The sequence below is a fragment of the Mustela erminea genome, chromosome 5 (genome assembly GCF_009829155.1).
Source record: "Mustela erminea isolate mMusErm1 chromosome 5, mMusErm1.Pri, whole genome shotgun sequence".
In the NCBI taxonomy this organism is placed as follows: domain Eukaryota; kingdom Metazoa; phylum Chordata; class Mammalia; order Carnivora; family Mustelidae; genus Mustela; species Mustela erminea.
This window is the reverse complement of record NC_045618.1, coordinates 73,164,162-73,189,630: the sequence shown is the minus strand read 5'-3', so window position 1 is coordinate 73,189,630 and position 25,469 is coordinate 73,164,162. Positions and strand designations below refer to the sequence as shown.

General features: G+C 37.3%; 1 protein-coding gene across 5 annotated transcripts in view; it reads left to right on the top strand.

The window, feature by feature from the left end:
- The window catches only part of WDR72 (WD repeat domain 72), a 215,771-nt gene that overhangs the window by 76,436 nt on the left and 113,866 nt on the right, over positions 1 to 25,469 (top strand). For all 5 annotated transcript variants that reach the window (XM_032343781.1, XM_032343782.1, XM_032343777.1 and 2 more), the window contains one exon: positions 9,793 to 9,995. In XM_032343781.1, the coding sequence (XP_032199672.1) occupies positions 9,793 to 9,995 (203 nt within the window). The remainder of the gene's footprint in view (positions 1 to 9,792; positions 9,996 to 25,469) is intronic.

The following is a 25,469-nucleotide window of genomic DNA, read 5'->3' as shown; positions in this document are numbered from 1 at the left end:
ATCGAGCCCCACATCGGGCTCTCTGCACAGCAGGGAGCCTGCTTTCCCTCTCTCTCTGCTTGCCTCTCTGCCTACTTGTGATCTCTCTCTGTCAAATAAATACAATCATAAATAAATAAATAAATAAATAAAGTGTCTGTGCCCTGCACACTCCACTGTACCCACCCCCAAAAAGGAGACTTTGGATATGCCCTCACCTGTTATCCAGAACCTTATTCAGGAGACTGTGTCCTATGTTTTTCTTTCCCAATACCATTCCTCTATGCAGGCAAAATTCGAGACCAACTCAGCAAGATATTTACCTAAGTGAATAAATGATAGCGTCATATTTCATTGAGGATATTGTAACCTCCAACTAACTTAACCTTCAACCTAAAGCATGAGGGGAAATAAAGGACTATTCTTGAAATATTTTAAATTGACAACATGAGCCTATCTGGTGTAAAAAAAAATCAAACAGTACAAAATGAATGACATTTCGCGGTGCTCAGAAGCAGTATAATTTTAATGTTTTGTATATAATAGGTCATTATATAATTAGATATATTCTTCACATCATAATACAGAAACACTTTTTCCTGTATTCACCCCTTCAATTGATTGTAAATTGTATTAAAGTTTTAGAGTGAGGTGAAAAATTAATTCCTAGTGGATTCTATGGTGTTCGCACGTGTTTAAGAAGATGGAATATTTAATGAGTACATACCTTGTAAAAAGAAACTTAGTTTAAAATTTATTTAAAATGAATGCATTATTTGTATTCCTTTTACATCTCAGCAACTATAAACCTTTAGGTATTTCGATCCCTTTTTTTCTTTAACCCCACCCCGGCCCCTTTATTCTGTTTTTCTGGAGGTCAGCGGTCAGAATTAGATGTGAGGGTTGAGTGTGGCCCAGCTGATAAGTCCCAAGGTTGCTCTGAATGTGCTGGAGGCAGTGGCAGAACTGGGGTTAAGGTCGTGGTGGTCAGGGACTTTGTAAAAATGTATTCTATATGCCCTAAAGGAATAGAAGGTGATGTCAAGCCAATCACGAGTTTGTTATCATATTAGAACCTTTGTATAGAACAAAATGAGCCAAATCCTTGACAATCTATTTTACAGCTGAATATACTATATTCAAACATATTAAGGAATGAAGGCATGTACCTTCATGCCTGATTTAATATTTTCGGAACCATTCCCCTTCCTTCAGTTACTTTCTAGTTAGCTAGGTTTGATAACTCCAGTTTCCCTCCCTCTGGTCAGAACCCCCATCAGTTATACATTTTCTGGAGTAAGATGCAGTAAATGTGATGGTTTTGTTAGGAAGGGGGCACTAGGTCGATCTCCATACACTTCTGTGCACAAGGCAATGAATTTCATGTGTAGCTGAAGGTAAATGATCAATCTTACAACAGACCCAGTGGTCAAATGCCTTGATTTGTGGAGTTTAATGACAGCTGTCAGTTAGCTGTTTTGGTGAAACCTGTTTCATGAATTTGACTACAAAATTTAATAGTGAGGCCATTTTTTTTTTTTTAGCCTATTCTGTTTTAGAGATAGTCACTCTGAAATATAACTGTCCACTCTCTCACAGCCCATTACTGTGCTGGAATCAGTTAGAAAATGGCCACCTGAAAAAAAAAGATGTAATTCTAAAAGGTATACACTTACATGTTTTTGTTGTTGTTAAGCTTTGTTCAAATAAGTATAGTTTCTTTTCAATACCAATTATGTAATTGGAATTACTTACCAAATTTTGATTTTTTATAATCCCACAATAAGCAGAATCCTTAATTGAAAATGTTTTTAGCTTTTGATAAAACAAATTGTTTAAAATTTGTAAGTCTAACTAGAAATTTATCAGAGGGAGGTAGTGAACGGGGTATGGGTGAAGTAGATGAAGGGGATTAAGAACACTCTTATTCTGATGAGCCCTGAGAAATATACAGAATTGTTGAATCACTATGTTGTACACCTGAAACTAATATAACATGTGTGTTAATTATGCTGGTATTAAAATAAGAGATAAAAAATATTGTAGGTTTACAATATATGTGATTTTAGTGGCCTGGGAGGATTTATGTTCCTATGGTAATGTTTTTCTAAGGAAGATCTACATTCTTCTGAGGAAAAGCACCGTGAGTGATAGTAAGTCAATCACTGTGTCATATTTATTTATTTGTAATTTTAAATAAAAATGTTACTCAAGCTGGATATTTTTGAATCTTATTGTTTCTAAACATTTGCAGATGGATTCATCAAGTGACTACGATTTCTTTTTTAACCATTTCTGTCCCTTTGGGGATAGTAACTATTCCTTTCCCCACAGATTTAGCAGACCTAATTATTGAGTATTAGGATAGGGTTGGTCTAGCTGGGGATTTAACATAAGCAATTTAAGGAGCACCTGGATGGTGCCATTGGTTAAGCGTCCCACTCTTGGTTTTGGCTCAGGCTGTGATCCTATGGTCTTGATATTGAGCCCCACATCAGGCTCTGTGCTCTCCCTCCCTCTCTCTCTCTTCTTTCTCTCTCCTTCTCCTTCTTCCCCCCCACTTGTGTGCTCTCTTTCTCTCTCTCTCTCATAAATAAATAATTTTTAAAATATTTTTTTAATTAATTAAAATTTTTTTTAATTTATTTGACAGACAGAGATCACAAGTAGGCAGAGAGGCAGGCAGAGAGAGAGGAGGGGAAGCAGACTCCCCAACAAGCAGAGAGCCCGATGCAGGGCACGATCCCAGGACCCTGGGATCATGACCTGAGCTGAAGGCAGAGGCTTTAACCTACTGAGCCACCCAGGCGCCCCAATAAATAATTTCTTAATTAAAAAAATAAAATAAGCAATTTAAAACTATTCATTAATTGATAATGGGCCATGATAATTTTGTTGATTTTGGAAAGTAAATATTAGTGGGGAGTTGAAAAAAATTTTAGATAGAAGATAGCAAATACTAAAAATATGAGCCAATTATAAGAGACATAAAATCAAGGGAGCAAGTTTTTGCTATTTGGAAGGGAATTAAAGTGTGGAATATTACTACTCCTTCTTTCCTTTCTTTACGTAGACATTCAGGTCTCTTTTATCTGTAAGGCATATTTGATCACCTGAGCGTGTTCTCTTTACTGTGCCTTGCTCTTCTACCGCAACTGAAACAGCATCCTTCATGGTAATATGTCTTGCTTTAGGATAACTTGATACTTCAAAATTAGATTTCATAACAGGCACATCACAAAGTGATTATTTGCTCTATTTAAAAACAAAACAAGCAAAAAGCTGTAGATATCCTATAAATATTGACAATCCTAATGCATTTAAAATACAGCTATATTTTAGCAACATACCAATTTACAACAGTTTCTGAATCTTTCTCTTTTCCTTCCCTTTCCTCTTTATGTGCAGAAATTGCTAAAAGGTTTTGTGCTGGTGGTGTCTTGACACTTGCTCTCACTCCAAACTCTCCTGGAGATGGCATTCTTTCCTTGGGATTTAGTCCCCACCCATCTGCTGCTAAAGCCTAAGCCTTTGTCTCCACGCTTCTACCTCTACCTGGAACTCTACGTTGTTAACTTTGCCTATCTGTTTGGCTGTTCTGAAACTTGGCTTTTTTGACAATGGAAACATCTCTGTCCCTTCTTTGTTAGCCCCTTCGGGTAGCTAAGAAACAGAAGATAAATTAAAGTGGTTTCAGGGGCCCCTGGGTGGCTCAGTCGGTTAAGTATCCGACTCTTGATTTCGGCTCAGGCCAAGATCTCAGGTCGTGAGATCGAGTCCCTCTAAGGCTTTGAGCTCACCGCACAGTCTGCTTGCCCCTCTCTTTCTGCTCCTCTCTCTTAAATAAATAAATAAATAAATAAATAAAATCTAAAAAGTTAAAATTAAAAAAAGATAAGTTGGTTTATCAGAAAGAAGTACTTATTGTAAGGACTCAGTGGTACATTGCAGAGACTTCAGGAGCAGTAGTCCTTAGAAAGGGACTAAAAACAGAACTAGAAAGTTAAAGGTCTGTCTCTTTCCCTCCCTTCCTCTGTCTCTACTTCTTCCTTCTTTGTGCATTTTCTATGTCTCTGTGCCTTTTCTTTTTCTTTTCTCTCTGTAGACTAGCATATCCTGCTCCCTAGTTCTTGGAGCAAGAAATGACTACTCCAGAAGTCAACATGTTTTATTCAGAGGCTGATTTGCTGTTTCCAGTTCCAGATTCTTGGGGCACCAGGACGACCCAGCAGCATAGTGGTGAGGTAGGACAGGCACCTGTCACGTGAATGTACCATTCCCAGTGTTGGCAGCCTGCTGACTTGGAGGTTGAAGTTTGTAATGAGTATACTTTGGTGTTAACAAGTGTCACACTGAGACCCCGGTATGCTCTGATGCCTTCATAGACTTCTCCCTTCATTGCTACAGGGAAAAAGGTAACATTTAATTTACTCATTCAGTGAACAAGTAGGTATTGAGCCCTGCTTTGTTCCAAGCTCATAGAATACATACTTACAATTAAAAAAAAAAAGCATCTGGAAGGGAGGCAGCCCTAGAATTTAAGCAAGCAAATCAAATATACCGATTATAAATGTGTTAAGTTCTATAAAATTAAGGAAAGAAGTTAAGGTAGAAAATAATTCAAGAGAGGGTAAGAATTTGCTTTAGAAAGTCCTCTCTGAGGTGGTGAGATATTAAGCTAATACTTAAAGAGTGAGACAGAGCTAGCAGGAAAGGATGTGTTTATTTCAAGGATTTTTTTTTTTTTTAAATCTGATTTGTGAGCAAGGGGAGGATGACATGAGAGGAAGCAGAGGCAAGAATAGGACTTGTAGGTCAAGGAGTTTGGATTTAATCCCAAGTGTAGCCCCAGTAAAAAAAAAAAAATCATTAGCCAGGTTGCTGATGTCATATAATCCATTAAGAAGTATTTATCTAGCCTTTAATTTATGCCAGACTTCAGCCTGGTTTACTAAAGAGGATTAAAAAATAAGTCAAATATATAATCCTACTGATTCTGATTATAACAAGCCTGAGAGTCAAGGCTGATTGAGAAGATTTGAGTCTCAGGTAGGAGACGGCAGGGGCTCACTCTGGTTCTATGTGTAGTGACCCCAGGCCCGGGTGTCAGACAGACCCCAGAGCCACAGAGCCAAGGAGGTTTGTTAAACTGTTCACAAGGGGCTGAGTGAGGACTTGTCATGTGTCAGAGGGGTGCTGTCATATAGCACAGCACATACTGCGTGCCAGAAGCTTCTAAGCCTTTTAAAATACCTACTCAGTGCAATCCACATAGTAACCCGGTGAGGTCAGAGTTATTATTAACACCATTGCACAGATGAGGACACGGAGGCACAGAAATGTAAAATGACCTGTCCAGAGCCCCACGACAGGTCAGGGTAAAACCAGGGTTCATGCACAGGGCAGCCTGGTATCAGGTCTCCTCTTAGCCACCATCCAGTGATGTCTGCAGGCTGTCATCCCTGGGAAGTAGAGAGGGTGATAGCTAGACACGGTTGCAAAGACGGAACATAGGGAACGTTTTGGTGGGGGAAAAAATGTGATTAGGTATGCAATGTTGACTTGGCGGTGAAAGCAGGGTATACAGTGGAAATACTGTCAATACGGGCCTGGGCTCTGCACAGAGGATCTTGCTACTCCTTATATTTCTGTGCACTGGCTTTTTGAGGAATAAGCAGTTAGTTTGGGATCAGTGAAAAGTGCTTCTGATGCTTGCCGGTGTCATCTTTCCTTCAGTCTGTTAGGACACTAATTGTTCCAAGCTCTCTTTTCTCAGGATTGATTCCATCCCTCTTCAGAGGGATAATAATTAGTTTATGATTAGAACAAATTGTATTAAAACTCATGTCAATGAAAAAGCAATAGGAAAACAGCAAGATATTTACATAGAAGGCATTTTTATACAATACAATTTTCCACATAATATCTACTTTGAGGGAGGAAATAGTATTATCACATAAAATCATAAGTAATTCACACATATGTTTCCTTATCAGGTTCAAGTGGATTCAAATCAAGAGTTAAATGTGAGTTAGCTTGTGTTCTTGATTTAGCACAGAGCAAAAGAAAAAAAAAAGATCTAATTATCATGGAGTTCACTTTGGAAAGCAAAAGTTTTCTTGAAATTGGATGTTGAATTAAGCAAGTTTGTAAACCCTCAGTTTCTAGTATTTCTATAATATCAGGAAGCAGTGATTATTCTGTCTGCTGCCAAAGACTGTTATTAGAGTTACAAAGACACTGCTTGTTGGACCTCCTGGAAGTCATGCCATCCCTCTTAGTTTACTGTTTTTGCTATAGGCTCTTCTAACAATTTAACTATATCCCTGAAGTTATATGAATCCCTTAATTTCAGGATATATTTAAAAGAACATTTTGCATCAGAGGTGTTTCATTGTATATCAGTCTGTCTAATCAGGAGAGAGAAATGACAAGGTCATTTCACCAGAGAAGATTGAAAATAAACAACTATTAACCATCACAAAGAATTTGATACGAGGAACAGGAATAGCAGATTTAAGGAGCAGCCACTGCCCGTAGAGCTGAGATAGGCTCCCCAAGGGCGAGACACACCACCCCTAGGGCTAAGATCGTGACTTTACAGGAAGCCTCCTAGCTGTGGTCACTGGATGGTAGCGAAGCTGCTATGGTGTGGTGTGGTGTAGTGTGGTGTGGCGTGATGTGGTGGAACTTGCCAGAAATATGCTCCCTGAGCTGCTACAGAAAACCATTCTGCTACAGAAAACCATTCACAGAGAGATGTCTCACTAGAAGTCTCTGTCCTACAACCACACAGAAAGTGTGCGCACACTAGCTGCTACCTGCTGGGTGCTGCCAGCTGCCCCACATTGCAGGACCATTGTGCTGGGGAAGCCCCCCCGCCCCCACGCTGCTGCAACAGAACACACCAGAACTGAGAAGGAAGTCTTCTACTAGACTTTTCTTTTTTTAAAGATTTTATTTATTTATTTGAGAGAGAGAGATAGTAGGAGTGCATGAGCAGGGGGAGGAGGTGAGGGAGAAACAGACCCCCTGCTGAGCAGGAGCCCGACAGGGGGCTAGGATCATACCCTGAGCTGAAGGTCAGCTTAACCAACTGAGCCACCCAGGTGTCCTTTTTTTTTAATCACCTTTTCTCCACAAAAGTTAACATTGTACCATCTATTGAACGAAAAATATTTAAAGAGCATGGATCTATTTTCATAGAGCTGGCAATGAAGGGTGAATTTGGAACTAAGCAACAATGAATTGTGACCGGCATACCTGGGATTCGCTATTTATCCACTCTTAGCGTTTTGACCAAGGCCTTTTAAAAGCTGTTGTCCTGAACTCATAATGAAATCACATCATTGTTTTGAACATGTAATTTACTTGTCTATGATAACTTTAAATGGACTCACTTTAATGATTCCTTAATGTCACATTTGTGATTCACCCAGTTCTTTAAACAAAATAATTATTTTTCACATATTTTACAGCTAATCATGATGGAAATTATTGTTCACAAAACCAGATGTCCGACATTCTGTAAGAATGGGAGATTTTTAGGTTGGAGCACAAATAACTTTGTTTTACTTTATATATTACAGCAGATTAATTTTCAGACACTTCTTGCCTCTACACAACCAGGAGAAGTTAAGCTCAAGAGGGACAGAATTGAGTCATTCTTGTTTAGCATAGATTTCCATCATCTGGTACTGTGAATGAGTGTCCCATAGTAGATGCTAAGTTGATTATCTATGCGTGAATAAAAGTAGATTACAGCTGCCCAAGTTCATGGGTAAACTATTTTCATCACTGAGAAATGCAAGAAATACTTATGTCTGCATAAGACATTAGGTATAGAATAACATATGTGAATATGTAAAGGTATATACATATATACAACGTATAGTATGACACATATTGTACTGTATTAAAGTACAGTAAGTTTTTTCCCAGTAATTCTCAAAATCTTTTTAAAAAATTACAGTTTGAGGAACCACAGAAAACCTATGAGAAAAAAATATCCATGGTGATACCATATTCAAAGAGAGATATTTCAGAAAGTCAGTGAGGTTTGCTAGGGGACACAGTTACAAGTTCTGGAATGCAGTCGTTTTCAGAAAGGAGTCATAACTATTATCTTTGGTTTGAGAAACTTTTGTTATTATCGTCCTTGAGAAAAGGGATTTTCTTGCTGCTGCCAGCTTTATTTTTTCAAGACATATCAATCTTGGCGGGGAAAAAAATAAGCCTAGAGAAATAACATGTTTATGAGTTTATATGCTAAAGGTGTTAAATTATGAATGCAGAAATGTTAGAATGGAAAAATATATATATGTCATTGTTCAGAGATTAGAGACAAAACTTTCACCAAATATTTTAGCATAGTAGCTGTTGCTGATTTAGAATCCGAAATGCCAACTAATGCTGGTTTATTTGCTGTAAAGAAATGATATGGAAGAGAAGGGGAAAATTGAGAAAAAACTGGAGAGTCTTAATCTTTGAATCTACTTACCTAAAGACAGTAGTATAAAATTCTTTTTATTTCCTTACTGTAATTCCTTTAAATTTATATTTTCTTAATACTGTTAATAAGAGGGGCACCTGGGTGGCTCAGTCAGTTGAGCATCCAGCTCTTGGTTCTGGCTGAGGTGCTAATCTCAGTGTCCTGAGATCAGTTTCCGAGCTCAGCTGAGAGTCTGCTTGGGTTCCTCTCCCTTTCTCTCTCCCTCCCCTACTGTCCTTCCCCTTGCTCATGCACACTCTCTCTGTCTCTCTCTTTCTCTCTCTCTCAAATAAATAAATGAAATCTTAAAAAAAAAAAAACACTACTATTAAGAATTACCTTTCTCCTTAACAATTGTACGATTACTTTCTCACCGATGGGGAAGGATTAATATGATATGAAATCTGTATTAAGTTTAAATGGCAAGTTAATTTTCCTCAGCGTCTTTACTTAGTAGGATATAGGTTTTATATTTAATATAGTATGAATAATGTAAATGAACTCATAAGAGAAAATGGTCATAATTAATTCATATTTATTAAGATTTCAGTTGGAGTTTGGACTCATATTTTATAAAAGCATTGACTCCTTGTGAGTTGTTCCCTGATATTTTTTCTCTATTTTGTACTTGTTTCTTTTAAGTTGGAATTGAACTTACAAGGATCTTGAAATTGTGGAACTGAAGGGATGGCAGAGAAGAGGGCAAAGGATTGTTTGTGGGCTTTTTTTTCCCTTCTTCTGATAACATAAATAAAAACCAGAGGCTATAATTGCAACAATAACAAAATTCTAGAGTGGTTTGCATTCCTGAAGCAGTGAGGGCTCTTGGGGAAAGGAGGTAGCAATACAAAGTATGTGTATTCTTACTTGTCTTATCCACTTAAATTATGTACATAGATTGCCAACAGAAACTTCTCTTTTTTTTTTAGCAAAAAGCACTGCTGTTCTCTGTTGTTTGTGAGTTGAAACACTAGGGGACAGCACTAAAATATTCCATAGTTGGTTGTTATTGATCACTTGCATACTGTATAATAAGTAAGAGATTTTACTGTTAAAGACTATTGAATGCCCTGTTGATTTCAGTGGATAAAAAAGCACAAAGAGCAAGATGAGGTTTTCAAGCCCATAATGTCAGCCTTTGTAAGACGATGATTTGAATAATTTAGAGAAAGCTCCCAGGCTGCTTTTTCAGTTGTAAGAAGGCATGTTCATTTAAAGAATTGTGATTTTTCTGATGATAAAAGTGTTTTGTTCTTTTCATTCTTTTGGGGTAAATAGTGTGCGTAATTTTTTTTTTTTTAATTTCTAATCTTGTTTTCCAGGCACTTTGGAAAGACATGAAACAGGCGAAAGAGCAAGAACTATTCTCAATTGTTGTGATGATTCACAGCTTCTAAAGCCTGAATCTGTTCTTCCACTTGCTTCAGAGACACATAAACACAAAAGTGTAGAACAGAGATCCTCCAGCTCCTATCAGTTTGGGCCAATACCTTGCCCTGGTCTGCAGGTGGAGTCTTCATGTAAGGTAAGTTCAAACCAAGTTGCTGCTCCCAGAGAACATGATCAACATCGAGTAAGAGGTGATATACCTTCATGGATACGTGACAATTTAATGTCAGTGCAGAAACAGAACTGAGAGGTGACTGCGTCTCCAGACATATCTACCAAGTGATCTTGAGTGAATCAGGATAACTTTTTAAGTGATTATTATTACAGCATTCTTTTTGATAAGATAGGTTCTGGCTGTTGTAATTGAGTCAATCTTATATTAACTTTTGAGTTCTAGATGGTGGGGGAGGGCATATACTCTGTATTCTGAATCCATTTTTGTTTTTCAGTTGAGTGTATATGACCTCTTCTTTAAAATGCTTATTACAGATAAACCAAAAAGGTATCACAAAAACTGGATCATGGTATGGACAGGTCTTTAGGATTCCAAGCCTTATTTAATACACAGTGATGGAGATTGCATTTAGTTTCATAAACCAAGTCAACCACCTTCATAGAGATTTGGATAAGCTTTCCTATTTTTGGTTGTAAAATAATATGGTAATTTAATCTGATTTCTTTAAGGGACTCTTCCATCTTTTTGTCATCTATCTTTCTAAGTTATCCCCTCATCATGTTGTTGTAACTATGCCATTTATATGTGTATATCTAATGGAGTATTTTCTACGTAAACCTATTTTCACAGTACTATCTATGACTTTTTAATAACTACATCACACTCTATGCTTTGCATATACTATTTCTGATTAAATTATTCTCCCAAGGCTTAATATGGGGATTTTTTTTTTATGTTTCACTTTCATGAATAACATATCTATGAACCTTAAAGGCTTTTTTTTCCATATTCAGTATTATTTAATGGGCTGTATTTCCAAAAGTGGGATTTCTAAATCAAAATTTCATTAATGTGGTAACATTTTCCATTATTTTAATGGTAGTACAAAGACTTAAAATACCATCAGTAAGGACTTTAAATAATTATCTCATGTGCATGTATATGGTTTGAGGCAAAAGATATGTCATCTTGAAGAAAGCTTCTTGAGCTGTTTAAGCTGTGCCTCAGAGCTTCAGGGTGGGGGAAAAAAAGGGGTTGTGGGGCACCTGACTGGCTCAGTAAGTAGGGCATGTGACTCTTGATCTCAGGGTCATGAGTTCCAGCTTCACATTGGATATGGAGCCTACTTAATAAATTTAAAAAACAAAAACAAAAACAAAACAAACAAACAAACAAAAAACACAAAAAACTGCAGGTTGGGGTTGGGGGCACCAGTGTGCAATCTTTAGCTTTTGGGGTTTAAAGACTTGATTGAGATTACATCAGTGAGGCCAAGCTTCATCAAACTTTTGAGAACTGGGCCACACTAACCAAACACCCAGGATATGCAGGTATAATGCTCTAGTTTGACTAGATATTATCTAGTTTGACTAGAGCATTATACCTAAATTGACATGCTAGAATGACAATGCTCTAGTTTACGATGACAGGTTCATCACTCAACACATTGTCGCTGTAGTGAAGCCACAGGTCAGAGGTTGGGGGGTGGTGTTGGGGGCAAGGGAGGTGGAGATGAGGGAGGTGAAGTTTTCACAGAGGGAGTCGGGGCAGGGGGTGCTCATTCTCCGAGCTCTGAGAGCCCAATGCAAGGTACTGCATTTCTTGGTCAAGGCTGATCTACTTTGACAAATCCCTAAATTTTGAATCTTTTTTTTTTTTAATTTTATTTATTTATTTGACAGACAGAGATTCCAAGCAGGCAGAGAGGCAGTCAGAGAGAGGAAGAAGCAGGCTCCTTGCTGAGCAGCGAGCCTGATGTGGGGCTCGATCCCACGACCCTGGGATCATGACCTGAGCCGAAGGCAGAGGCTTTAACCCACTGAGCCACCCAGGCGCCCCAAATCTTTATTTTTTAAGACTGCATTTGAGCCACTCACTTCTGTTCATACTCTCCTTCAGATGTTAAAACCGGTCATTGGGCTACAGCTTGTTGTTACTGTTTGTTGTTTTTCCTTTCTCATTTAGTCCAATTGGTTTTAGATTCCGCAAACTGCTTTTCACGTTCTTGAAATAGGTCCTACTATAAAGGAAAATTATGTTAGTATGATGAAACTTGAACATTCACAACCAAAAATGGCAGTCATAAGGTCTTGGACTCCACAGGTGGGAAGTCAAATCATATGTGTTATAAGATTGAGGGAAATAAAGCCCAGTGAGTGAGCCCCGATGCCTACCACCCACTCCCACCTTAATGTGGCTTTGCGGTTCTCTGTGCATAATCGAGTATGCTTCTTATCGCGGGAATTATATGCTAGAATAGCAGACGAGTACTTGGAGATGTGTCTTGACTCGTGCATGTCAGATGCCTAGGGTCTGCAGGAGCAAATCTCATTCATCAAATGCCTATTTTACTACTTTAATTCCCAGAAGGTAAACTGATTACTATTTCTTTCAGTTTCTTGGAGGACCTCAGAGCTACCCTTTAGGTAGTGGTAATAGTATATATAGATTTCATTTTCTTTATGTAATTTTGTTTCTTTCTTGACTCCAGGAAGCAATAAAATGCCAGGGTCTTGTTTTCCTACTCTTAGGCTTATTCCAGCTTTATTTCCTTACTAGTGCCCTTTGCCTTAGATGACTATGATTTCTAACCTTTGCTCTCTTCAAAGCTAGTGAGTTTAATCAAACAGGACTATGACCTCGTTTGTTCTAGACACCATACTTCTATTATTATTGAACTTACTGCTAATTAGAGCTATTTTTAATCTGTGCTCCCCTAAGTTCTCTCTTCTTCAGTTATGTGCTACATATCTTCCTTTCATCCTCTTTGATTTAAGCTCTTGAGATTGTTTTATCTTAATCTTTTATTTACAAATTTAATATGCATGAAATTTCAAGATGCTTGGAAATTCTCCATTCTCTTTATTGTTAATATAATAAAATGCTTCATAGGTGTTTGTTTTTGTTTTTAAAGATTTTATTTATTTGAGAGAGAGAGAATAAGAGAGAGAGAGCATGAGAAGAGAGAGGTCAGCGGGAGAAGCAGACTCCCTGCCCAGCAGGGAGCCCGATGTGGGACTCAATCCTGGGACTCCAGGATCATGACCTGAGCTGAAGGCAGTTGCTTAATGAACTGAGCCACACAGGCACCTGCTTCATGGGTTTTTGTAAGGAAAAAAAAAAAAAGTTTTAAAGAAGAGGGTTTGAATCACACTCATTTTAGAGGTAGGAAAATGAGGGACAGTAACCCTATAAACTGTAGAAATGTCTAAAGTTACTTTGTGTCTCAGAACTCTTTTATGTGGAATTTAGTGACATGTAGTGAAATAGTTTCAAAGGGTAGAGTGAATTGTTTAAACGGAACAAAAGCATGTTAGATCTGTGTGGTGAGCCACTTGTGTTTCAAAATATTTGGAATTTATTTGAATGCTATCTTCAAGTTTTCTTCTTGCATTTGAAGAGTGCATATAGCTTTGGGAACAGATTCTACAGAGAATGGCAAATACAATACGACACTTTCAAAATGGGCCCAATTTGAAATGCTAGAGTTGTTGAATTTGTGCAGCTAGACAAAGAAAAATCTTTGGAGTAGGAGAGGGCCAGAGTCTTAAAGGATTTAAAGGAATACGATATCATATTAGTGATGGGGAACTGCTTTTCTCAGATTCTGCTGAGGATAAAACAAGTTAGAAACTGTTTAAATTGCAGTGGGAGGAATTTAGCTCCAAAGTAGGAAATAAACAACCTTACTAAAATCATCTCTACATGGCAGAAATCTCTGTAGCTGCATCTTATTTTAAAGAGAAAAGTCCTGTTTTGTCTGTTGGTTGGTTGCTTGGTTTTAAACTCTTTTTTTTTTCTTTTTCTGCATTTCTTGTCTATAAAATAGAGTAATAAACAGAATTATTTTAACTGTCACAATTTAGACTCATTGTAGCGTCCTGTACAAGCCCTCTCTTTTTCTATCGGGTGGGGCCCCAATAGCCCCTCCCCCCCACAGGTTGATTGTTTAGTGCTGCTCTGTTTAATATAGTAGATGCTGTTTATATATGGCTATTGAATACTTGAAATGTGGCTATCACCACATGTTAAAATGATCTTTTTACATATAGGATTAAATAAAATATGTCATTAAAATGAACTTTACCTGCTTCTTTTTATGTATTTTTAATTATTATTATGACTACTAGGCAGTTTAAAATTTCTATGTGGTTTGCATTTTATTTGTATTGGTCAAGGTTGAACTCAGCCAGATAAGCAAACTTTTTTTGTAAGGAATTCAATGAGAAACATTTTACACTTTAAGTGCCAGATTTCCGCTATTGTAACTATTCAACTCTGCTGTTGGAGCACAGGAGTTCCCATAAACAATTCTTAAGCAAACAAATGTCGTTGTGCTCCAATAAAACTTTATTTACAAACACAGACAGTGGACCAGAATTGATGTTCACTGGCTATTGTTTGCAGATTTCTGATCTAAACAGTCCTCTGTAGACTTCAAGATCATAAGGCACTAGGAGGACCTGGCAAAAGAGCCAACACCTCTTCTCTCCCTAGATATCTGAATTCTTAGTAAAACAACATACTCCAACTTCTTCTGCACTATGTGGAATGCAATCCCAAAGATCTTGTATCAAGTCTGTTCCCTGACAGAAATCATGAAATGCATATGTGTTTGGAAATCTTCCTTTTGATGAAAATAAATGTACACATGATAGCTCCCAGTCCAAGCAAGATTTTTTAATGGCATTTCCTTTAAATAACGTACTTCTTTTTCCAAACATATAAATACCTACATATACATACATCTTTTTCCAAACATATAAAATTGATTATAAAGAATTCATTTACATTTATCTATATTCCAGTGAGCTTTCTAGAAATATGTATTTTTTTAACCTTCACTTCACCGTGAGTGATGTCTATTTGGTACCATTTGCTGAAAAATCTTACTAGGGCTTTATTCCTGCTACCTCTTGTAAAACACAGATGGTGCACTGCTAGGCCACCAGTAAAGAATTGGACCCCACTACTAATTACTTTATCAAAATCAAATGTTAGTTCTTTCATATTTCATGACACAAAAACATAACCAGAATAGAATTAGAGTAGTTTCTAAATGACAATGCTTTAAAATGTCACCTGTAAATTTATATGTATAAATATGAAATAACAATTCATGTGGCAACATTACATTTTGTACCTTAACTCAGTCTGAGTTATTTATATTTTATTACCAAAATTTAATCACTGTAGGACAGAACTAATAACATTATTTGAAAACAATTAATTGCATTATGTAGGGATAAATCCTTAATAAAGAATGATAATTTTCACCTTCTTGATGAGTCGTTAATTTTTAGTATATTTTTAAAATGTAATGAAGAGCATATAGCTATTTTTTCTGATGTTCAAAATATTTTGCCTCAGTTTTGTGTAATTTTAAAAGATAATAAATCTTTGTTATTAGACACCCAAGCACCTCACTGAAATATAAGTATTTCTCTCTGTGTACATTGGATTAAGATTTTTGTTCTGAGTATTTTGATCTAGTGAATCTCAGCTTAAAACCTGAGTTCCTAAATTACAGCTCTCTTCCTAATAAGATAGAGAAATGTAGGATAACAGAGAAATATGCAAGCCAATTTGCTTTTTTGAGCAAGCAAAGTGATACAACTTTTCAGCAGAGTATATGTAACCACTCCTATGACATATAATAGTTAAACATCTCCATAATACTTAATTAATACCTTTTTTGATGGCTCTCCTTTATGAAGAATGTTCCTTTCTCACTTTGTGGCATAAATTTAAACTTTGTGATGCAGTCACCTTAGTGTTGAGGAAAAGTATGAAAAGCACATCACAGCTTTCTTTCAAAACTGATTCAGGTCTCAGAGTCACTGTGGAAAGTACGAAACACACTGTTAAATGACTCCAGCTGTCCTTCTGCACACAGAGCAACCATGAATTTCCTCACAGGACTTCAAAGCACTGCTTATATCTAAACACTCGTTGGCCATGTAAATTCGAGGCACAAAAGGAGAATGCTCATATGTCATGGTGCGTGGCCGGTTGAAGTCCCGCATTGTGCTGCACGTGTCGGTGGGGAGTGCCAGGAACAGAAGGGCACTGTTCTGACTCGTGTGACAAATGTAGTTAACACCAGATCCATATTAATGTTGTCAAGTTCCCTTGATGTATTTAAACAGATTTTAATTATTTTCAGCTTCCAAAGGCCTGAAATATATAGCCTAATAGTTCTTCAAAGAAAGCTTACTTAATGTGTGAATGTAAAGCCTCTCATAAAAATGAAACTTTTATATTGGCCTTAGTCATTGACATAGGTTATTCATCAAGTCAGCAATTTGTGTGGCAAAGTGCCATTTGAATAGTGTATTGTTAGGATACTTATGGTCCACTTGACAAGGGCTCTTGCTGTAAATAGTGCAATTTGACTCCAGCTGTTAAAGAGTGGCTTTGACAGCAGCCAGATAGAATGGAGATGCCTTACTGCACTGCCGAAAAATCAATATTGGGTTCTTGTTCATGGTAACCTGTTCTTTTCTCTTCTGTAGATTTATAAACGACTATCAAGGGTTTATAAGTGGAAGTTTAAATATTATTTTAAATGCAATTCACTTCGAGTTTTAAATTAAGACTTGCGATAAATGGTATGAGTGCAGAGTTTCAGGATATTATCTCCACCCCCTGGTTCATGTTTAGTCACAATTACAGTTACGTTGAATTTGGATTCCCTAGCTTCATTTGGAAGAGAATTAGTGTAAAACGTAGTCCTAAAATGGTGTGCCTATTGTATATTGCCAGCGCGATTGTTTCTTCTTTTTGTTTTTTCTTATCAATTTATCTGTGTCCCTCCCACCTTCTCTGCATGTATACCTTTTTGTGTAGATGGCGGGGTTCTTTGTGAATGTGCCCATAGCAACACCCACAGACGCTGACAGCCGGTAATGTCCCCAGTGCTGTCAAAGATTTCCCTAAAGCAGAGTCTGGCTGGTTTTGAAGAGTTTTCTAGCAGTTTTCTGCAATCCAAGGTTGCTATGATACCTGGCTGGTGGTAAAATGTACTGAATCGCTTAATATCGGTAACTACACACGCAGGCTATTTTGCTTTAGGTCTCTGTGCTGTTGCTGACTGTTAGGTTTAAGATTACAGAAGAGGAAGTGAAATTATAAACTCAAGATGAGGAAAAAAAATGTTTCAGGAGTTTACTTTGAATGCTAATATTGCATCAAAGAAAAATTTTCTAGGTTTAAAAACCATTTAGCTGACTCTTGATTTCCTAGGATTCCAGATATTACTTACTTAAATCATTTCTGTTTTTGTCTGAATATGATTTTAATTTTTATTGTTGTTTACCTGTGATGTCGTAAGTCTGTCGTAAGTCTTCATCAAAGGTGTGCTGAGCAGGACTTGAAAGAGCTGTCAATTTTTAACGGGAAAAAATGCTGGTATAACGCCTACTTTCTCAAATGCCTTTTTCAGTGAAGGCTATTAAAATAGCCATCTTCCTATTACTGACCAACTCTGCATTTATTGAATTTGTGGCTGAGATAGCAACTGAAAATTCATAAAGCTGATAATATAATTGTATACAAAGACCTTTAAGGTTGATTCAAGGTCAGCGTTATTGTTTTTATAATTGCTGATAGACGTGATTTCTAGAGATAGGGTTTGCTCTGCATTGGTGTTGCCTGGTTCCAAAAAAGGTTATTTCTTTTGTTAATTCTAAAGTAAACCCTTTCAGTGAATAAATGTTTATATTATCTCTTTCGTGCTCTCTTTCATAGATTTAGCTCAGTTTCTTTCCGTCCCCTGCCTCAAGTATTCATCAACCCTGTAAGAAACACCGAAATCTAAGATTATGATTCTTTTTGGTTAAATAGTCTGGTTATCATCATTAGTTCACTTGTAGGGTGGATATGCTAGCATAGAAACCTGAGTAAAAGTTAAACATACCAGGCCTTTTACTTTTTAGTTTAACCTAGGGAATGTAGCATAATTATTATAGCATGGCTATAAATTGCCTCCATTTACATCAATAATTTCATAGATATTGTAGAAACTCTGAATTCTGTAATCTTGTCCATATCGTAGATATTACTGCCCAAGACTGTTTAGGGACTTTGTCCTCCCTCATTTCTTCTTTCCTTTCTTATATTCTGCTCAGTTGTAAATTGCTTTTGCTTTTTAAAAACCTGTGATTTCCCAAATTTGTTAAGAGCCTGCTTCTTGTAGGACTCAAAGGCCTTGAGCCTACTGAAAGAGGTCTATACTTGCTGGAATGCAAATTCACTTCAGTGGATTTGGGTGTTCTGTTGTTAGACAGTTTGCTAGTTCTGATGACAAAGCAATGGTAAATGTTACCTTTTTGTAAGAACCTTGGAGCTTCCTCAATGACCAAGGTATCATCCTGTATCAGGAGTATCTTGTGTTTATATCCTATTGTTTATGACTACCACAGTGGGTGATATTTTCAGGTGTAAAAAATGATGTTTCTAGAAATTCAGATGTTGAGTTAACTAAAAGGGTTAGTGGCTTGTAACAGGAAAGAAAAGAAGGAGAATAAAATCTTTCTTCTTGAAAGCTGGTAATATCACTTATTGACTGGGAGTACCATCTGGACCCATTTAAAGGAGTCCCAACAGGAACACTACTTCTGTACCAATGACTTATGTTGAAACTGGTCCTAAGAGAGCTGCAAATGCAAAACTGTAACAGGAAGCAATTCTCAGAAAAGAAAGCATTTATCCTCATGGAATGTTTCCCCTATGTTGGTAAAAACAAAATGTATTAAGACTTTAGCTTTATTCATTGGAACTAAAAGAGCATGAACTTATTGAAGAATATATCCAGTTAATATCCCCATCTGTTTTTCTGAATTGCATTTTAATAGTGACATCTTGGAGGCACAACTAGTTCTCTGCATCCCTAAATGGCATTCATGACCTTAAACGCAAATAATGACATAAATGACATTATTTGCAATTCTCTATATACAGTGAAGCTCGTATTACTCTGGAAACAGATGTTTTGGTCCTAAATTAAAATATCCTGCATAAGCTTTGGGTCCAAGTATGATCATTCCACCAGATACAAAAAAGGGTCATAAGAAACTATGTGAACGGCAGGCACTTCTTATGCACATACTTAACTCCATGCAAATTCACATAGGAATGAAAATTTTAGGTTTGGGGATTTTCTTCTGGTCTTCACATGTTGTCTGAGACCGGATGGTGTCTAGAAAGCTGATATGAAAGCTCACAAAATACAAAGTCGTACTCACCTTTATTACTTTATTTCTGCTTACACGAGAGCTCTCTGGTCATTACAGAGAAGTTGGTCTTTTCTGTTTACTCTCTGGTAGCAAATGTTTTGTTTTCCATTTTTCTCCTTGAAGTAAAATTTTAATCTGGATGCATAAAGAGTCATCATAGGGGAGCACGAGGTCACCAGAGCCTTTTATTTCCACTTCCGGCACTGTGGTGCATTAAAACTGAAAATGATCGGGTTACCTGTTTTCTCCTCTCCTTTTTTTCACTAGGGGGATTTTAGAGCTTAGTCTTGATTGAATCATCCAGTAAATTAGGTTTCGATTCAGTACTGGGCCTGTTGGTTCCTGTCTCTCCCCTCTCAGTCCCAGTGTAGCTGCACGCACTGACGCACTGACGGATGGAGCCTGCAGCCAGGCTCTGACCTGCCGAATTCCGCTCGCTCCTGGGCTCCCACGTTGTCCTGTCTTCACTTGCCGACCCGTTTCCTTCAATAAACATTCATGGCTAAATGAGGAGGGGATCCAGTAGACTAAAAGTCAGTTTGGAGTTGGTCTTCTAGTCCTAGAATTCCAGAATTCCCTGATTTGCTGTGATTGGATTTAATTTAGCTGATAGGATTTAATTTTTCCTTAGATCTCTGATTTTTCTTTTCTTTAATCAATGCTGCTTAGTGTACCGCTTTCTTCCAGGTTGACTTTCCAGGAACCAGAAGCCTCGATCTCCACTCTCCTGGATGGCCACTCTGGCTTTTTCTGCCCGAACCCTTCAAAATGATGATGTTTTAATTTTTTATTGCTATGTAACAAATTATTATGATCGTAAAGGCTTAGGGCTGTACACATCTATTATAGACCAACTTCTCATGTGCCAAGAGTCTGGCATGGCCTGGTTGGATTCTCTGTGCACGATCTCCCATGGCTGAAATCTAGGTAGCCTGAGGTTGCTGTGTCATATGAGGCTGGGGGCCCTTTGCCAAGCTTATTCAGGTTATTGGCAGAGTTCAGTTACCTGTGGTTGTAGGACTGGGGTCCTTGTTTTCTTGCCGGCTCTCAACCCCAGATCACTCATAGCTTGCCAAGTAGCCCTCTTAATTTTGAAGCCAGCAGCAGAGAAATTGTTTTGTATCAAGTCCCCATATACTTTGAATCTCTGACTTCTTCCTGTGCCAATGACTATTTTAAAACTCTCTGCTTTTAGAAATCTATGTGAATAAATCAGGATGACTCAAATACTCTGCCCATTTTAAAGTTAACTGATTTGAAACCTTAATTACATTGGCACAGTACCTAGATTTGTGTTTGGTTGAATAACTGGAAGAAGGTACATTTCACAAGGGCTAAGAATCTTGAGGGGCATTTGTACAATGCTGCCTACAGATAGGAAGTTGTTCTAACTCAGAGTGGCTGCTGTTTTAGAACTATTACCTTCTTCCACTTCTGGAACATTTAACTCTGCTAAGTGCCCTGATTAGCTGTCCTCGTTCTAATCTGAAATTTGAATCAAGACTCTTGGGACCTCTTATCCTGTCTGTTCCTTAGGAGGATCTGTCTCTATAGTCTTTTAAGTCTAATCCTGTTTTGCCAAAACCGTAGCATGGCATCGATCATCATATGGCGGAGTATGGAAGGTGTAACATGGGTCCTGTCTTCCTACATGGTCATTCTTAACCAAGAAAATAATTTGACAGTCGGTATGGCTCTCCAAACCTAAGAAGTTACCTAAATCTGGAACTTTCACAAAATTCTAGAACTTTATCATATCATCAGCAGTCTAACATCTTAAATTACCAAAGACCTATCTTTTCTTCAACTTTGTCATTTATAATTAAAGTCAAGTTTATAGATAATAAATTGTTTATCTTTAAGGTCTCTTAAGCATATTTTTCCTTTTTTCTCTTGATCTTCAGTTATGTAAACAACTAGCTTAACCAATCTTTAGAATATATTTTTTATCTTAGGTATGAAATTTCTGGCATTATCAAGGATGCATAGAATTAGGTTGACAGTAGTAGAAAGAGATCAGTTTTGAGTATATTTCAGTCAAAAATTTGTTTTCCTTTTTATGATAATTCTATTAATCATAATAAATTCCTGCTATGAAATATACATCCAAATTAAGTGATCAACTCTCTGTGTTACTCAAGGGAAAAATCGGGATCAGATATAGCAGATCCAAAGAGTTGCACCAGAAATAAGTTTTGGGACAACCTGCAGTGCCCCAGATGATGGTTTGCTTTACTGTTCTTCTGGCCCAGTTATGGGATCACAGCTTGATATTTTGGTTTTGTTTTGCCTTAACCTAATACTCTATGTCCATTGATTCTCAGACTAAGCACTTGAATTTTAAAACGTTATTTGTTTATCAGAGTTCAGTTTCATAACAGTAAATAATTATCAATCTGTTTATCCTTTACAAATGGATTAAACCTGAGGATTTTTTGTCCTTATTTTATTTTTTTTGCAAAGAAAGCATTGTAAGTGGTGCTTACTTCATAGACAGATCATGAAATATAACAGAACCAAACAATATAATCTACAAGATACTCAGTACTTTGTTATGTATAAATCAAATATTATGTCCCCTTACACTTTTACAGCCCTCTCCTGCAGTTTCCTGATATCTTTTTGATAAATCATTCAATGTGGTTACTTTTAATTTCTATTTTCAGGGTATGCTGAATTTTATTCAGAGTAAACATTCAACACCATACTCTTATGAAAAGTCTCCTCATTTCACAATTAGAGCATGTATAGCTGGTGGTTCTTAAGTGATACTTGGGAAAGAATTTAAATTGGAGTTTTCCCTATCCTCTTTGTTTCCAAGTTCTAGATACTTTGATGCATAATTGAAACCTACAAAGTATCTCCTTTAATATTTGAATTAATAAAATTCAAACTGCTAATCAGTATTATTATGTAATTTTTATTGTCTTTCTTAAGCTGGGAATTATACACTTTCTTTTCTTAGCAAAAATACATTCTGAGTTTTAAATTTGATTTTGACACTTGTCTCGGAGGTAGTATAAATGTCCTATAATGATTACACGTATTCTTCAGCTATATGACGTTCCAATCTGTTGAACCTGCAACATGGTTTATGAATTAGTCTTTTCAGCTTCCACCAACATGACCTGAATGGGAAGAAAAGAGCCTTGGAAATGGACATTCAAGTAATATTAATCTGAGTTGTATTCATCCTCAGAATAAAATCCAAAATTATGAAGAATATGTGAAAAAGATATAGAAGAATGTCAACGGAAGATTTGGGACCATAACACCAATATTTAATTCCCAGCTACTTGGCCTTATTTTAAAAACTCCTATTTCCCCAACTGCTAGTCTTTTGCCAGAATCTTTTCTCTCAGGTTCTTCACCTTGAAGTCTAAGCTTCAATGTCACTTCCCTTAAGGAAAGTAGCAGGCCACGTTCCATTATTCTCTTTCTCAGCATCCTTTTTATTTCATTTTTTATCTTCTCCACTCTCCATGACAGTATAAGCTCAAAGAGGGCAGTGACCTGTTCTGCTAGTTTATCACAGTATCCTCATCACCTAATACATGTCTGACACAAGGCAGACATTCAGAAATATTTGTTGAATAAACACCTGGACTGAAAGCCGAGAAGGTATAAACATGAAAAATAGATGGTAAGAAGGTAGAGGATACAGCCTTTCCTGAGTTATAGAGAAATAAATAAATGACTTCTAGAAATAAAATATGTATTTATTTTGCTAGACAATTGCTTTAAGTCCAAATTGGGTTTACATGTGACTTGATCTTACAGAGGGATGACCTAGCAAAAAAAAAAAAAAAAAAAGTCAATAACAGCAAAGAAAAGAAGCTGTTGAACACAACTGCTACCACACCGATGTTTAAACACCAGTCCCAATCAATTCAAAAGTTTATAAGGCATATTGATATTTAGACCAGTCCAAATCAATTCAGAAGTTTATAAGAAAAAATTTATTAAACACTGGCGATGAAATGTAGGATGTTTAGCACACTGGGAGGAATGATTCACTGAGGGAACAATGGGCACACTGGTGAGCTGTTATAGATTCAGAAAGATGAAAAGGCAGTGTGGTGAGATGGTTTCTTGCACCAACAAAGTTTATATTATTGCCCCGTTCACTTGCCCTTAAATCTCAGCCTCTTTTTTCTAGTAACAAAGTTATCTAAAATAAGCACTCAAAAATAGCCTGAGGATTATAGTGTATATCATAGGCCCTCTGCTTCCTTCAAATAATTACTTTACTTAGCCCTCCCCTCAATACAAAACCCCTGAAGCCAGCAACAATCTAATCAACAGGTTTGTAATAACTTTTAGAAATGTAAGTGTAATAAATATGAAGAGGCCTGATTTATGTTTCATTTCCCAATGCAGAGTCTCTGGCACAACCCTGCAACCCTCAAGTGGCACCCTTGCCTTCCTCCTTCCGTAGATCACTTGCAAATTGCTGAACTCTGATGAGAGGCTGGTGAGGAGGGCTGATTCCGCTCGTGATGTGTTCTCACAGTCAATGCTTTTTGTTAACTCTTTCACGGGGGAGCGTTGTTGGGTAGCGTGCTGCCTGAACGGTCCCGGGCGATACCAAAGCCTCCTGGGATTTGCTCTTCTTTCCCATCTCCTTGCCTCCAGGGAGGAAGCATCTCATTCATTTCGGACAAACCAGCGCTCCTCTACATGGCTGCCTTGCTGACTCTGCTCCCTGTGCGTCTTCTCCTGCCTTAACTTATGTACCGATGTTCCTCTCTCCACCTAGTTCAGTCCTCCCTGGAGCATCTGCGGGCTCTGTTTAACACGCACCTACTAGTTAAACACTTGTAATTAACTGTGGATTACCTAGTTACTTTTCAAGTATTCATTTTTCTTACCTTGTCAAGTAGGCCTCAAGTTCCTTAAAAGCAAGGAACTGCTATGTCTGTATGTTATGTTAAGTGTTGTGGCATGGAGTACAGAAGAAAATATTTATTCAGTAAATATTCACTGAACACCTACCATGCGCCAGACACTTTTCTTGATAAGGGGAATTTCAACCAAGTCCTGGTTGTCATGACACGTCTGATTTCTGTTTTGTAAAGATCACTTTGGTTGCTATGTGGAAAATTGGATTGAGGGCCTGGGGGGTAAAAAGAGGAAAGTATTGTATGGGTGCAGCAGGACAAGGAAATTACTGATGAGTGTTGGGTTTTTGAACATTGAATTGGAAAAAGCCATGATACAATACGTGTGTTTTGTAGACCTGTATCCCAAAGTGCTCCTGGAGCCCCCTGCAGGTGGTGAGGCCAAGGCTGGCCACAGGATACAGAAGGGACATTAGGTCAAAATCTTGACAGATGAGACTTTGCTGTTGCCCCAGAATATAAAGAGGGGTGGTGAATAGGAGACTGATGAGAGATTGACACAACCGGAGACAGAATATATAGTGGGAATGGTGGAAGACAACCACGTCTTTCCTACAGGAAAATAAAAAAAAAGTCTCTGAAACTGGCCTTGGACTTCTGAGAACAACTTATAAATGAATGGCATGGAAAATCACATAAGTGGCATAAAAAATAACCAGTACAAGCTTTAGAATCTTCTGTTAAAATATAACTAACTGAATCAAGGATATTTAACACCTTAAATACTCATACTGTGATATTGGATATTGCCTTTAAAAATTATTTTTGTATATATTTAAAATTCCTGTTAATTTAGGACAGGCCAGGGCTTAGCAAACTTTTTCTGTAAAGGACTGGCTAGTAAATGTTTTTTGCTTTGTGATCCATACAGTCTCTCATAACCACTCAGTTCTGCCTCCGCAAACCCAACAGCTGTAGATGATCTATGGATCATCTATATGGATATATATGGATCATCTAACAAATGAACATTTCTCCAAAAATATTTCATTTACAAAAAAGAGTTGGTAGGCAATATTTGGCCTGTTGACCATGATTTTCTCACCCCTGTAGCAGGCAATATTGTGATAAGATTACATTATAATTCAGTGTCATAGTCTACAAGAGGAGTGGATGCTTTCCACTGGAAAACCTGTATTCAGTTATAGTCATTAACAGATATTCTTATAATGCTCCCTCTTTGCTAAAAGTTACAACTATTTTAAATCAGTTTGGGGGCCCTGGTTTGTGAAATCCATTTTGGCTTTTGGGACAATTTTGTCATTTCGCCCCCAATACTTATTTCTTTAAGGTAGCCT